This window comes from Capsaspora owczarzaki (assembly GCF_000151315.2).
Source record: "Capsaspora owczarzaki ATCC 30864 unplaced genomic scaffold supercont2.5, whole genome shotgun sequence".
Classification (NCBI taxonomy): Eukaryota; class Filasterea; order Ministeriida; family Capsasporidae; genus Capsaspora; species Capsaspora owczarzaki.
This window is the reverse complement of record NW_011887296.1, coordinates 1,708,275-1,721,950: the sequence shown is the minus strand read 5'-3', so window position 1 is coordinate 1,721,950 and position 13,676 is coordinate 1,708,275. Positions and strand designations below refer to the sequence as shown.

The window sequence follows — 13,676 nt, the reverse complement described above, 5'->3', positions numbered from 1 at the left end:
GTAATAATAATAATACGAGTGGAGACAAAGTACTGTATGTGTTCTGCAATGGTGATTGAACCCAAGAGACAAGACGGGGGAACACCTTCCGGTTCGCTCTAATGCACAGTCCAGCCAATTTTCGTTTTGAGATTGTCGTTTCGTTGCATTGGAGTTTGGCAATCTGTCAGATGCATGTCGATCCACAGTAATTCAAGTGATGCATTGACATGAGATCAGAGGGTGGGTGGATGATGGGTCAGTCTTTGTATTGAATGGCGACTCGGTTAGTAACGCCAGTAGCCGATTAGAAATCCTCGATTCATACTGATGATACTCACCGAGCGTGTACCTTTTGCTACCCCGATTGCTTCACTTCTTCTTTCGATCTCGCTCTCCTTCTCCTTCCATCTCGCTCTCAGGCTCGAGCGGCTGCTCTTGCTGCTCGACACTGGGTCAACGCAGGCCACACGGCGCGCTGCAGCCGGGCAGGTCGGCGAGGTCCTCCGCTACCACCCGCACGAGCTCTGGTCGCTCCTCGCCAAGGTCAGTCTACTCACTCTCACTCTCGACCTCACTCAGCACGAAGATGACCAGCACAGTCGGGGAATCTGTGTCTGGGACGGCGATCGATTGGTGATCAGGCAGTGAAAGCAAAGGAACGTGGAAATCTGAGACCAAGAAAAAACCTGATTCTCAGATCGGAAAAAACAAAAAAAAGCAAGTGGTTGCGTGAAGGCTCAGACGGACAACAGGGGATCGATGGGGTGACGATGATTCATGAACAACGCAGAAGACTATGTTCTTGTGAGCTGAACAACCACCAAACCAGCCGAAATCTCAGGCTCAGACAGACAACAAGGGATCGATTGGGGTGACGATGATTCATGAACAACGCAGAAGACTATCTGAGCAACAACCAAAACAGCCGAAATCTCAGACAATTGCAAAGATTGCGTAAAAGTCACTCGCACGCATTCACGCACCAAAAACAAAAACAACCCATGCATTGCTTTTGGCGTATGACTCTTTTGCGCAGGTGCAAGTGTTCCTGAGATCGAGATCGTGGGACACGCGCGAGGCAGCGGGATTTGCACTGGACGCGATTGCGAGAAACGTCCCGCTGTGGGATCCTGTCAAGGCAGCGCAGGCTATCGCGCAACAAGCACCAACAGCAACGCACGCAACCGCTACTGAGCAGTCGCAAGGAGGTGCGTTGGGTGGAGCATGCCAAAATCGCTTGTTGTACTTGCTTTCAGGTCGACCAACCCTTGCTTTTTTTCATGCGCTTCATCCTCGAACGACCATCACAGATCTAGAAGAGGCAACAGCAGAAACCCCAACTCCGATGGACACGTTCGAAGCCGACGACTCGAAGCTCTCGTTTGTCACGTTCGACTTGCAGCGCGTCTTGACACGCGGACGAGCCTTGCTTGCGTCTGTTGGATCCGAGTATGACGTTGATTTGTCTGGAATGGATCCTCGTGAACGGTACGCATCAGATATGACGGCCCTTCGATGCCACGAAAGCACCATAGCTTTTTTTTTTTCTTTTTTTTTTTCGATATCCAGAACTTATTTTTTTCGACGTGTACAGACTCATGATGCAACGACGCAACTTGCAAGAGCGACTGGGATTGGGTCGCTCCAACAATGATGGCGATGGTGAGGTGGACGAGCGCCGTGCACGGTTGAATTCTGCGTTGCCGACTGGCGTCGAATCGGTCATTACCGACGAAGACTTGATCGCGCCAGTGCAACGACCCAAACGAAAGCTCGAGGATGGCACCGAAGTGGACGACAGCCTTGGCTCCTCCAGCAATACCACCGAGGTCGAGGAGCTTGTTGGATCGGCAATGAGCGCGAGACAGCGCAACCGGCTCAAACGCCAGTCCAAATCGGCTGTCGCCATCTCAGCGACGACTTTGGATGCAGCAGGCGCTGGCAGCAAGCGGTCTTCTGCCTCCACTCGTGCTGTTGTGACGGATCAGGCCGGCAATGGAGACAAGGTACGTGTCGTGTGTCATTGGAAAAAAAAATCTGCCATTGGACAATTTGCCCTTTCACCACGCCCCCCGCCACCTTTCCGCAATTCCGTCAGTTCTCTCACAGTTGCCTGCACCCATCATTGTATTTTTTCCCTTTTTCCTTGTTGAAAATTGTAGATTGTGCTCGAGGCAATTACAGACGCGCATGCCACACTCGCTTCAGCCGATGAATGGCCATTCGAGCTGCTGTGCGATGATCTGCTGAACAAGCTGTTTGCTCCAGCTTGGGAAATTCGGCATGGCGCTGGTGTTGGTCTGCGAGAGGTGCTCAAAACGCATGGTGGACAAGCCGGAATGAGCGCCCGTGCAACGCCTGAAATCAACGAGCGGTTGCGCAATCAGTGGCTGGAAGACGCCGCCATCCGCCTGATTTGCGTGTTTGCGCTCGATCGTTTTGGCGACTTTGTTTCCGACCAGGTTGTGGCACCCGTGCGCGAAACGTGTGCCCAGACCCTCGGCGCCATTCTCAAGTTTGCCAGCCCTGCCACCGTAGCCAGCGTTGTCGACTCGGTGCTGGTGCTTGCCCAACAACCGCAGTGGGAGACACGCCACAGTGCGCTCGTTAGCCTCAAGTATGCGATTGCCGTTCGCCACGACATGGCCGAGCAGCTTTTGCCCCGATTTCTTCCTGCCGTGCTCGCCGGTCTGCAGGATCTGGACGACGATGTGCGTGCCGTGGCCGCCAATTCGCTCTTGCCCATTTGCGAAAGTGTCATCAACTATTCGGATGAAAACGATGCCGGCGCCACGATTGCCCGAGTGCTGTCATTGCTGTGGGAATCGCTGCTGGATTTGGACGACCTGTCCGCGTCCACCTCCAGCGTGATCAACCTGCTTGCCGAGCTGCTGGGCCATAGTGGCGTGTGCCTTCGCGTTGCTTCCGGCGCCTTGGTCGTCGATGGCCGCCCGCAGCCCCCTCTGCACGTGTTGGTGCCTCGCCTGTGGCCATTCTTGCATCATGCCATGTTGAGCGTCCGCCGTGCCACGTTGCGCGCGCTCGAAGGCCTCGTTGAGGTCTCCATCCAACTTCACAATGACCAGCATCACGATTTGGCACAGTTCAAGAATCAAGAATGGGCAGAAGACACGTCCGATGATGAACAGGACGCCCCGCCAGACAACGGCAGCGGCGCAACACCGATGGACTTGGACGTCAAGCCTTCCCAGTCAAGGCTGGCCATGTGCGTTGCGGGAGCCTCGCCTGCGTGGTGGATTATTCGACGCCATCGCCGAACGTTGCGGCACCTCATTCAGCAGCTGCTACTGGAAAAGGAGGCTACCTTGTTGAAGGATACGCTTCGCGTCTGGCATCGGCTGGTGCGGTTTGCCTTGCCCATCGTTGTCTCCGCCACCCGCTCGCTTCAAAAGCTTGAGGCTCTGGTGTTGAGCTGGATGACCCTTGCGATCACTCCCCAAGGGATTGCGCTCAATTACCAGGACTTGCTCCTTCCATCGATTGCGCAGCTCCAAGCGCAGCAACAACGGCAGCAGCAGCGACAATCCGTCAAAATGCAATCATTCGAGTCTCAAGCGAATCTTCCACCACCACCACCACCGCTCGCATCACCGCCACCACCAGGGCCTGTGGTGAAGCGGCCACGAAAAGCTACGGCTGCTCGCGCACCAGCACCCGCCGAGCCTCCTTCCGCTTCCAGTGCCAGCATTGTGGCCTCGTACTATGGCCAGCTCCTGATTGGTAACATTTCAGACCGCTCGATTTTCGACTTTGCCGAGGTGCAGCGCTGTCGACTGGCCGCGTTCGAGGCAATTGCTGCCGTTTGCAGGCACTGGCCTTCCACCGCGCTCGCGGGCATCGAGTCCACCTTGCGGGGTCTGCTCAGTTCCACCTCGTTTGCTCGACGCGTGGCTGCTGGCGCCATTCTGGCGGAATGGGCGACCTTCGACACCCTGGACGTGCCAAGCTCAGTGGTCACGACGCCGCCCGCCACGTTGCGCCCAGTGCTTACACAAATGCTAGAAGAAGCCGGCAATACCACGTCCTACGTCGAGCTCACTGCATTCATCGAGGACATGCGGACAGAGTGTGGAGCGCTGCTCGGCACGTTTGCCGAACGCGGGCTTCCCAAAGAGTCGCTCTCCAGCGCTGGTGATTGTCGCATGTACGCTCCGTTGCACGCCAACGAGCTGGCAACCACGTTTTTTCAAGCGTGGACTGTCCATCTGGATGCCTTCGACACGACAGTCATCCAGCACCACCAGGCGCAAATCTCGCAGCTGGCGGCGCAAGTGCTCACCCCGATGGCTGCCCAGCAACTGCGGCAACTGGAGTCGCAGCTGCGCTTCAAACAGCAGCAAATTCAACGACTTGTTGATCAGTGCATCAGCAAACGCTCGCGCATTCAGTCCGCCGTTGCCGCGCTCGAGTTCAACCACGAGCGCATGCACATCAAGGTGCTGTCCGCGCTCGCGTTTGCCTTGATCGCAATGGACCCTCGGCCAGACAAGCTCAATCCCATCGTTCGCCCGCTCATGGATGCTGTTCGCAAGGAGCAAGATGAGCCACTGCATTGGCGGGCTGCGCGCGGACTTGCCGTCTTGGTTGATCGCTGTGTCGACCGCACTCCCTCTCCGAACGACAAGATTGTTCGTGCCGTGGCCGGCATGCTCGCTGCAGACGCGGCGCACACGCCGCAGCTGCCCACTGAGGGCAATCCCAAGCAAATTCTCGACGACTGGGAGCTGGGGATTGTCACTGCGCGGCACCAACGAGAGGCAGACCTGGCAGATGCGACGGCGGGCGGTAGAGGCTCGTCAACAGCAGTGTCAAAAGCCGGCGACGACGATGTGGCCGCCGCACAGGCCATTGCTATTAGCTCTGGTGCAGCAACAAGCAGCTCGGGAGCCGACATTTCAGCTGCGATCGCACGCGACGGTGCAGAACTCGTCCTTCGCGCAGCATCCGAGCGGTTTCAAAACAGCATTTTCAGCATGCTTCCTCGCTTGTGGGGGCTGCTGTCCGAGCCAATGATTGAGCTGTTTGGGCCGCTGGACTCGCCCAACTTGCTATTGGCCTCTGCGACCTTTGATCTCGCTTGGAGCGACGCCTCTCGTGCCTTGATGGATGGGTCTGCAAAAGCACTCGAACGGACTCGCGAAGTACTGCTCTCGCTGCAACTGCTGGAATGCCTGTCGACGTGCTTGCCACAGGGCGCCGCTCTGGACCAGATTTGGACACAACTGACTGGTCCCACGCTGTCTTGTCTGGCCTATCCGAATCGTGCCGTACGCCATCTCGCAGCACGGACAGTGGCTGCTTTGTGTTGCCGCTTCCCTGTTGCTGCCGTACAAGCGGTAATTTTCCACGTTCTGCCCCTGCTCCAAGACTCCACACAAATCACGCGCAGGCAAGGCGCGGCTGAAGCACTCTTCCATGCCATCGATCGTCTCGGAACCGACATTGTTCCCTTCTCGGTGCTGTTGATTGTGCCTCTGCTGGGATCGATGAGCGATTTCGACCCAGACGTCCGCCAGCTGGGTACATTGACCTTTGCTGCGCTTCTCAAGCTGCTCCCGTTGGAGCCCGGCACCCCGTCGCCTGCTGGCATGCATCCCGCACTCTCGGCTCGCCGCACACGAGATCGCCACTTCCTCGAGCAGCTCATGGACCCAAGCAAGTTGGACAGCTACCCCGTCCCCGTTACCATCAAGGCAGAGTTGCGCAAGTATCAGCAGGACGGCGTAAACTGGCTGCACTTTCTCAACCGCTATCGGCTTCATGGCATCCTTTGCGACGATATGGGCTTGGGCAAGACACTGCAGTCGATCTGCATCCTCAGTGGTGATCATTTCGACCGCAAGCAACGTCGTGCCGCGGCCGCAAAGAGTGGCGGTCAAGCACAGGCCGACAATTTTGTACCTGCGCTTGCAACCAGTTTTAGCGATGGCACGGACAGCGCAGACGCGACGTTTGCCAGGTTTGAGCGCGCGTTGGAATCCGACCACTCGCATCTGCCATCGCTGGTGGTCTGCCCTTCGACACTGATTGGGCACTGGTTTTATGAGATTCGCAAGTTTGTGGATGACTCCATCCTTCAGCCGCTCATGTACAATGGGACTCGGCAGGAGCGGCTTGAGCAGCAGCGGCAGTGCGCACGTGCCGACGTTGTGATTGCGTCCTACGAAATTGTTCGCAACGACAGCGACTTTTTCCAGCAGCAGCAGTTCAACTATGTCATTCTCGACGAGGGTCACATTATCAAAAATCCCAAATCGAAAATCACTCAGGCCGTCAAGGGCATTCCCAGCAACCACCGCTTGATCTTGAGCGGCACGCCGATTCAGAACAATGTGCTCGAGTTGTGGTCCCTGTTTGACTTTTTGATGCCGGGCTTCCTGGGCACCGAGAAGCGATTTGCGGACGTGTACAGCAAGCCCATTCTTGCAAGTCGAGGTGCACGAAGCTCGTCGCGCGAGCAAGAAGCCGGTACGCTCGCTCTTGAAGGCCTCCATCGCCAAGTCCTTCCCTTTATTCTGCGTCGAATGAAGGAGGATGTGCTGCACGACCTCCCACCGAAAATCATCCAAGACCTGTATTGCGATCTGAGTCCGCTGCAGGTTCGCTTGTTTGAGCACTTTTCTCAGTCCCAGGGCGGTGAATTGCAACAAGCCGTCTTACGGGCTGACGAACAGGCTACGACAGCCATGGATGTTGATGATGATGATAATCATGATAACGGCCATGAGGGTCCTGCCAAAGCCAAGGGCAACAGCAAGGCCAACGCCAGCGGAGGCGCAAAGCACATCTTTGAGGCTCTCCAGTTCTTGCGGCAGCTGTGCAACCATCCAAGTCTTGTGCTGCAACCCAAGCACCCATTGTACAATTCAATCCGCGCAGAACTTCCCCAAGGCACATCCATCTCTGACTACCAGCAGTCTCCAAAACTTGAGGCGCTGCGCCAGCTGCTTTTGGACTGCGGCATTGGCGCCTCTGCTGCTGGCAGCGCTGCTGCGGCTTCTGCGACGAGCACTGGGCGTCAAACTGCCGCGGCTGCATCCAATGCCGCGGAGGCCAGCGTGCTTGAAGGCGCAGTGTCACAGCATCGTGCCCTCGTCTTTTGTCAGACCAAAGGCATGCTGGATTTGATTACAAAGCAGCTTCTCGATGCTCACATGCCGACAGTATCCTACTTGCGTCTCGATGGCTCCATTCCGCCGCTGGAGCGGTTTGCCATTGTCACCAAGTTCAACGAGGATCCCTCCATCGACCTCTTGCTGCTCACCACGCATGTGGGTGGTCTCGGCTTGAATCTGACGGGTGCGGACACGGTCATTTTTATCGATCACGATTGGAACCCGTCGCGCGACTTGCAAGCAATGGACCGTGCACACCGCATTGGTCAGCGCAAGGTCGTGAACGTGTATCGCCTGATTACGCGTGGCACACTCGAGGAGAAGATCATGAGTCTGCAGCAGTTCAAGCTGAACATTGCCAATACCGTCATCACGCAAGAGAACTCGAGCCTGCGTTCGATGGACACTGGCCAGTTGCTCGACTTGTTCACCTTGCCCGCGAGTGCAGGAGCCAGTACGAGCGGTTTGAATCCGGCATCCGCAGCGGGCAAGAGCGCCGCAGCCAGTGCTGGAGTCGGTGGCGCTGCAAGCGCTGTGATTGAGTCTCTGGGCGAGCTGTGGGACGATCAGCAGTACGCCAGCGAGTACAATGTGAACGATTTTCTCGTCTCGCTGGAGGGCGGTTCACGACCGGCGAGCAAGCGGAAAACGGCCAGCTCTCGCAAGTGATCGGGTGGCGCGTTGTTTTGTTTTTGCGTTGTACCTGTACTATCGTCTTCATTGTGATTCAATTTGTTTTTCTATTCTTGCCAGCCAATGCAAGCGCGTACATCGTGAAGAATGAGGCGTTTTGTAGAATGGATGCCTTGTCAGGCCTTTTTTTTTCTCTCTCTCTCTCTTTTGATCGTTTGGCAGGTTTTGATCGCAAATCCAAACCACTCTTTGATTTTTCCCGACTTTCTCCCTGTGTTTACTTTTCTTTTCGAACCACGCCAAAGTTGCTGTTCTGAATTTTGCGCTCTTTTCCGCAACGCTTGGTTTAATTTCCGCACCTTCACAATGCAAAATTCCGCACTCGCAGGGAAGTCCGCGCTCGTCATTGGCGGCACGAATGGCATTGGTCGTGGCATGGCCGAGTGGCTGGCACAACAGGGCGCCTCGGTGACGGTCGCCGGGCGTAGCGCCGAGCGTGGGCTCGTCCTCGTCGCCAAGCACCACGAGTCCTACACCTAGTCATTCTGCTTTTACCGCAGCTACTTCAGCTGGCTCGAGTGCTCCGACGTACGCGTTTTCTCCAATCAATGCACAGTCTGTTGCGGACGTGGGCAAGTTCTGCGCAGAATATCTCAGAACGCACGACCGACTCGACTACCTGGTGGTGACTGCGGGCATTGCGACCATGCAAGGACGTACCGAGACCGACGAAGGCATCGACCAGAAGCTGGCCATTCACTACTATGGCCGCGTTGCTGCCATCCAGGGTCTGTTGCCGCTGCTCGAAAGCACCGCCAAGCTGCCAAACGCCGACGTGCGCGTTCTCTCAGTGCTCTCAGCGGGCGTGCACTCGGCGTATGCCAATTACCGCACCGATCCGGAAGTCCGCACGTACTCTCTCCAGCGCGCTGCCAATGCTGCTGGATTTTACAACGACCTGGCGTTGGACGCGTTGTCACGCGAGCACCCGACGGTGACGTTCGCGCATGCAGCACCGGGCCTTGTCTCGACCTCCTTGGGCGCCGAGCTCAACCCATTTCTGCGGGGTGTTGTCCGAGCGATGCAACTGTTTGCCAAGAGCCCAGAACGGTGCGCCCGGCTAATTGGTGCCGCGCTCATCGCGCCAGAGTTCAAAGGCGGCTTCCACCTCGTCAACCCGAACGGCAAGCCCGCCAAGCGGACTCCTCAGCACGACGAAGCCCGTGACTTTGTTTGGCAGAACACCAAGGAGGTTCTTGCCAGAGCGTCAGCTACTGGTGCTGCTGCGAATGCCGCCAAGGGCAAGGAGTAAAAGTTGTCGTTCAAGCTGACTGCGCGAGAAACGAAGAAGGCTGTCGTTTGACATTTCCTGCCTTGGCCCGATGCTTGCACTTTGTGCGCATGCTTGTACTTTGATTGTGGGGTTTTGTGATAGTGACTGCACGTTCGTGTCGTCAAACAGAGCGGTTCCATTTATTGAACAAAGTTGATCAAATTGCCTCGTGGAGCAACAAAGCTCTCGCTGCCTGTGAGCTTGGCGTTGGCCAGCAACTTTTGCACCTGCGCATCAGCCAAAACTGCACTTTTGAGGGCCGAGTGATCTTCGACGAGACGCGCTGGGAGCTTGAGTGTCAGGCGAACCTTGCCGCGAATCTGCAAGATCAAAACGAATGTGAAAAGTGCCGGCTGAAAACAACAGCAACAACACAAGCAACAACTCTCGCACTTACCTGAACGACAAGAGACATGGTTTTGGGCTTGAGCTGCATGTCGTTGGCAACCGGCCAGCCAGCGGAAAACACATCGCGAGCGGTCTCGGGGGAAGCGGCGGATTGCTGAGTGTGCGACAAGCGCTCGAACAGCTCGCTCGCCACGACGGGAGCGATTGGGGCCATGAGCTGGACAACAGTTGTGACGGCATGCGTGTACTGGGGTTGTGTGTGCAGGCGAGCGGGAACGTCCTTGATTGTGTTGGACAGCTTCATCAAGTCGGATACAGCAGTATTGAAGGCAAACGTGTGCTCAAAGGAATTTGTGATCTGTGCAAGTGGGCACGGCAAGCGAGAAGTGAGAGCACGATAAGCAACACAAAGCTCTTTTTGTCGGCTCTCGCCAGTCTCAAAGGCTTACGCTTTTAATCGTCGCGTTGGTCGTAAACACGAGTTGATCCAACACCTCTGAGTCAGCATCCGAAACGGACGACGGTGTGCCTTCACGGGGAACTTGTCGGACGGTTTCAACCAACTCAATCACTCGGTTGACCCAACGCCGCGAGCCCTGCATCGATGGTTACAGCATCATAGTCAGTTGGTCATCCTCACGCGACAGCATCTCCACATCAAACAACAAAAAATAAGTCCATTTACAGCAATTGCGTTCTCATCCCACTCCAAGGCCATTTCTGGCGGCGCTTTGAACAAGGTAAAGATGCGCAAAACATCGGCGCCGTATCGGTCAATCATGGTCTGTGCAAAAACAAAAAACAAGCCGCAGGATAAGGATGCAACGTTCCAAACAAAATGCAGTTTCTACCTCGGATGAATAGTTTCCAAGCCAACCTACCTGTGGATCAACGCCATTGTACTTGGACTTTGACATTTTCTCGTACACAACCTTTGGAGCGACGCCAGTTTGAAGCTCAAGCTTTTGCTCTAAAATGCAAAAAAGGCGATCCGATTGTTGTGAGTGCGAACATCATGGAATGCGCTCGTTAGCAGGACGCATACGCACCTGAATCCAGCTCCGTTGGGAGCAGGTACTTGCCGCTAACTGCCGACTTGAAGGTTTTGCCTTGAACCATCCCCTGCCCACGCGCCAAACAGACACAAAACACACAGTCGGCTCAAAAAGTTTCCGTCTCCATGTTGAAAAGTCCCCGCAGCGCGTCATACCTGTGTTAGAAGACGCTGGAACGGCTCGGACGCTTCCTTTTTCAGCAAGCCTTCTTTCACAAAGAATCGCGTCAAGAACCGCGCATACAACAAATGCAGGATGGCATGCTCCACGCCGCCCACGTAAATGTCGGTGGGCATGGCTTTATTTGCGGCTTCCGTGTCAAATGGTCTGTGAGTGTGGGTGGGTGTTTGTATGTGTGAGGGGGGGGGAAGCGGCGAATAGTCAGAAATCCAAGTCGCTGTCCAATCCAAAAAACCAGAAGTCGTCCTGAAACGAATCGACTTACGCAGTGGTATTGTGTGGATCGGTGAATCGTGCAAAGTACCAGGACGAATCAACAAACGTGTCCATTGTGTCCGCGTCTCGAGTAGCTGGGCCGCCACATCTGGAAGCAAATTGACCAAAATGAAACGAAACGTTCGCACCACATTCGATTGCGCACAGAGAGCACGGTGTGTCTTACGACGGGCAATTCACATGCATCCACGACGCCACAGTTTTGAGGGGAGAACCACCCCGCCCACTGAACTTGGCATCGGTTGGAAGCACAACAGGCAAGTCGTGTTCAGGCACAGGAACCACCTGCATGATTCGCAGAGAAAAATGTGTGACTTGGAAGCGCTATCATCGAATCACCTTCCAACATGTCAAAGAACCGAAACAAAAAAAAGAGTCCTGACCTCGCATTTGGGACAATGAATCACGGGAATGGGCGCTCCCCAGTAGCGTTGCCGCGAGACCAGCCAGTCGCGCAAGCGAAACTCGGTTCGGATGGACCCAGATCCGGTCGTTTCTGCCTTTGCCACGATCGCTGCTGCGGCTTCTTTGGCTGGTAGACCAGTAAACTCGCCGCTGTTTTCAAGAGTGCCTGTTTCGGCAATGATGACCGGGATGGTGGGCAGCGACATGGCGCTTGCGAACGTAGCATCGCGTTCGTCGTGCGCAGGAACACCCATCACGGCGCCAGTGCCATAGTCGCTCAGCACATAGGAGCCGTAGTACACGGGGATGGGTTTGCCGGTGATTGGATGCAGGACGTTCAGCTTGAGATCCAAACCTAGTTTCAAAAAAGATTGGCGTGTTGAGCGACTTGCAGCCAAAATCACGACACAAGACAACGAAAATGTATCCTACCTTGAGTATTAGCAGCTAGAGTCACGCCCAGCTCTGTCAATCTGCAAGGCAATCCAGGATTGTGAACTAAATAGAAACGCGTGGTTGGAGCATTACTATCCTCTGATTGTTTTCATACCGCTGCTGGGTCACAGGATGATCTGCTGCAAGTGCTACAAAGGTGACACCAAAGAGTGTGTCGGGGCGGGTGGTGAAAACCTGCAGCGGGGCCTGTTCGCTTGACGCAAATCGAAAGGTGAAGGATGCGCCAGTCGACTTGCCAATCCAGTTGCGCTGCATCTGTTTCACAGACTCGGGCCAAGCCAACTGATCAAGTCCTTCCAAGAGTTCCTGTGATGTGCCATCAAAGTGGGGAGAGGAAGGTGGGGAGGGGGGGTCAGCAAGCTGTAGAATCCAACAACTCGAATGCAGCTGTCGATCAAGAGGGGGAACCGCACATTGGAAAAGGCCGAAATCTTGAAAAACCACTGATTGAGAAGCTTTTGCTCGACCACAGCCCCTGACCGCCATGAGCGGCCATTTTCGTCAACCTGCTCGTTGGCAAGCACGGTCTGGTCGACGGGGTCCCAGTTCACCACCGCGTTCTTTCGATACGCCAATCCGGCTTTCAGCAACCTCAGAAAAATCCATTGCGTCCATCGGTAGTAGTCTGGAGCGCATGTCGTGACCTCCTAATGGACATTCCGTCCAAAAAGAAAAAAAAAAAGAAACACACACAACAATCAGGGCGCGAATCGCAGAGAGCTGAAGCAACCGGGGGGGGGGGGGTGTCAGAAACCAACCTTGCTCCAGTCGAACGCCATGCCCAGACGTTGCAGCTGTTTGCGCATGTACTCAATGTTCTTGATGGTCCACTCGCCAGGCGCGACACCGCGCTCGATGGCTGCGTTTTCCGCTGGCAATCCAAAGGCGTCCCAGCCCATGGGGTGGAGGACCTGCGAGCACGCCAGGAGTGAGAATGAGCGTCTGTGTCACTGCGTTCGTTCTCAGACATGCGAGCTTTCTCAGATCAGTCAGTCAGTCGGCTTACCTGCCTGCCGTTCATGGCATGAAACCGCGCGAGACAGTCGCTCAGCGTGTATACTCGCACATGGCCCATGTGCAAGTGTCCTGACGGGTACGGGAACATTGCCAGAATGTACCGCTTGTTGCTGTCGGCTGAGCTGGACGCGGCGGTCAATCCGGACGACTCGTGCGCCGGTCGTGACGATTCTTGCAGTGGCAATCCCGACCCATGCGACGTCTTCGTTGTCGTCGTACTGGATTGACTGAGCGCTGAGCCTGAGCCTGAGCCTGTGTTGCTGGGCAGAGCGTTCGGCTGAGCAGCCCATCGCGCGTGCCACTTTGCCTCCCACTCGAGCAGCTGCCCGCTCGTGTGATGAGCGCCACTAGTGCCAGTGCCAGTGCCAATACTCGTGCTAGTGCTGCCACTGCTCGGATCCAGTCCGGTGCTGGTCGAAGAGTACTCGCGTGTTGCGGCAGTCTTGGCAATGGAGCGGCCATGCATTGCGCTCAGTGCCAGCCACCGCCCGAACTGCTGCTGCTGCTGCTGGTGGATGTGGCTGTGGCTGTGGCTCGACTGGTGCGACGCGCGAGTCGAATGCAGATGAGCGGTGGAAAGTGACCGCGCTGCTGTCGCTGTCGCGCATGTGCTCAAGCTCCAGCCACTCGTCCGACAGCCACCCCTCAGACCCAGAGCACGTCCCACGGTGCTCATGCTAGTAATGCTGCTGGTTGCGGAACTCGTGCAACAGCGCAGCATTTTGTTGTAATGGTGAGAAATCTCTGCGAAAAATCGCGGAATGAAAATCTCAGAACAATCCCAAAGATGGAAACAAGACTGAGCGCAATGTGCAATGTGTGTGCTTTTGTGCTGTTGTGCAGTCACTATATCGA

The 13,676-nt window shown here is 55.7% G+C and overlaps 3 protein-coding genes across 3 annotated transcripts; 2 read left to right on the top strand and 1 right to left on the bottom strand.

Annotated features, from left to right (window-relative positions):
• Positions 1-400: 400 nt before the first annotated feature.
• CAOG_03953 (hypothetical protein) lies at positions 401-7,934 on the top strand. The gene is made up of 5 exons (XM_004363624.2): positions 401-525; positions 1,019-1,190; positions 1,293-1,470; positions 1,577-1,988; positions 2,145-7,934. Exons 3-5 carry the CDS (start codon positions 1,328-1,330, stop codon positions 7,785-7,787), a joined length of 6,198 nt encoding a protein of 2,065 aa, XP_004363681.1. The 5' UTR covers positions 401-525; positions 1,019-1,190; positions 1,293-1,327; the 3' UTR covers positions 7,788-7,934.
• Positions 7,935-8,117: 183 nt separating this feature from the next.
• Positions 8,118-9,063, top strand: CAOG_03952 (hypothetical protein; the record flags this gene model as incomplete). Its single annotated transcript, XM_004363623.1, has 2 exons — positions 8,118-8,235; positions 8,312-9,063. 2 exons carry the CDS (start codon positions 8,118-8,120, stop codon positions 9,061-9,063), a joined length of 870 nt encoding a protein of 289 aa, XP_004363680.1.
• Positions 9,064-9,224: 161 nt separating this feature from the next.
• On the bottom strand, positions 9,225-13,287 carry CAOG_03951 (leucyl-tRNA synthetase; the record flags this gene model as incomplete). Its single annotated transcript, XM_004363622.2, has 15 exons — positions 9,225-9,404; positions 9,482-9,790; positions 9,882-10,028; positions 10,118-10,216; positions 10,314-10,402; positions 10,482-10,554; positions 10,643-10,814; positions 10,933-11,031; positions 11,110-11,228; positions 11,327-11,703; positions 11,781-11,821; positions 11,899-12,110; positions 12,218-12,451; positions 12,563-12,715; positions 12,811-13,287. The coding sequence occupies 15 exons, from the start codon at positions 13,285-13,287 to the stop codon at positions 9,225-9,227; spliced, it is 2,781 nt and encodes a 926-aa protein (XP_004363679.2).
• Positions 13,288-13,676: the final 389 nt, after the last annotated feature.

Coding starts and splice junctions, on each gene's coding strand:
- CAOG_03953 (XM_004363624.2), top strand. CDS start 1,328: ATGGACACGTTCGAAGCCGACGACTCGAAGCTCTCGTTTGTCACGTTC. Junction 1,471..1,576: donor GGAATGGATCCTCGTGAACG/GTACGCATCAGA, acceptor CGACGTGTACAG/ACTCATGATGCAACGACGCA. Junction 1,989..2,144: donor AGGCCGGCAATGGAGACAAG/GTACGTGTCGTG, acceptor TGAAAATTGTAG/ATTGTGCTCGAGGCAATTAC.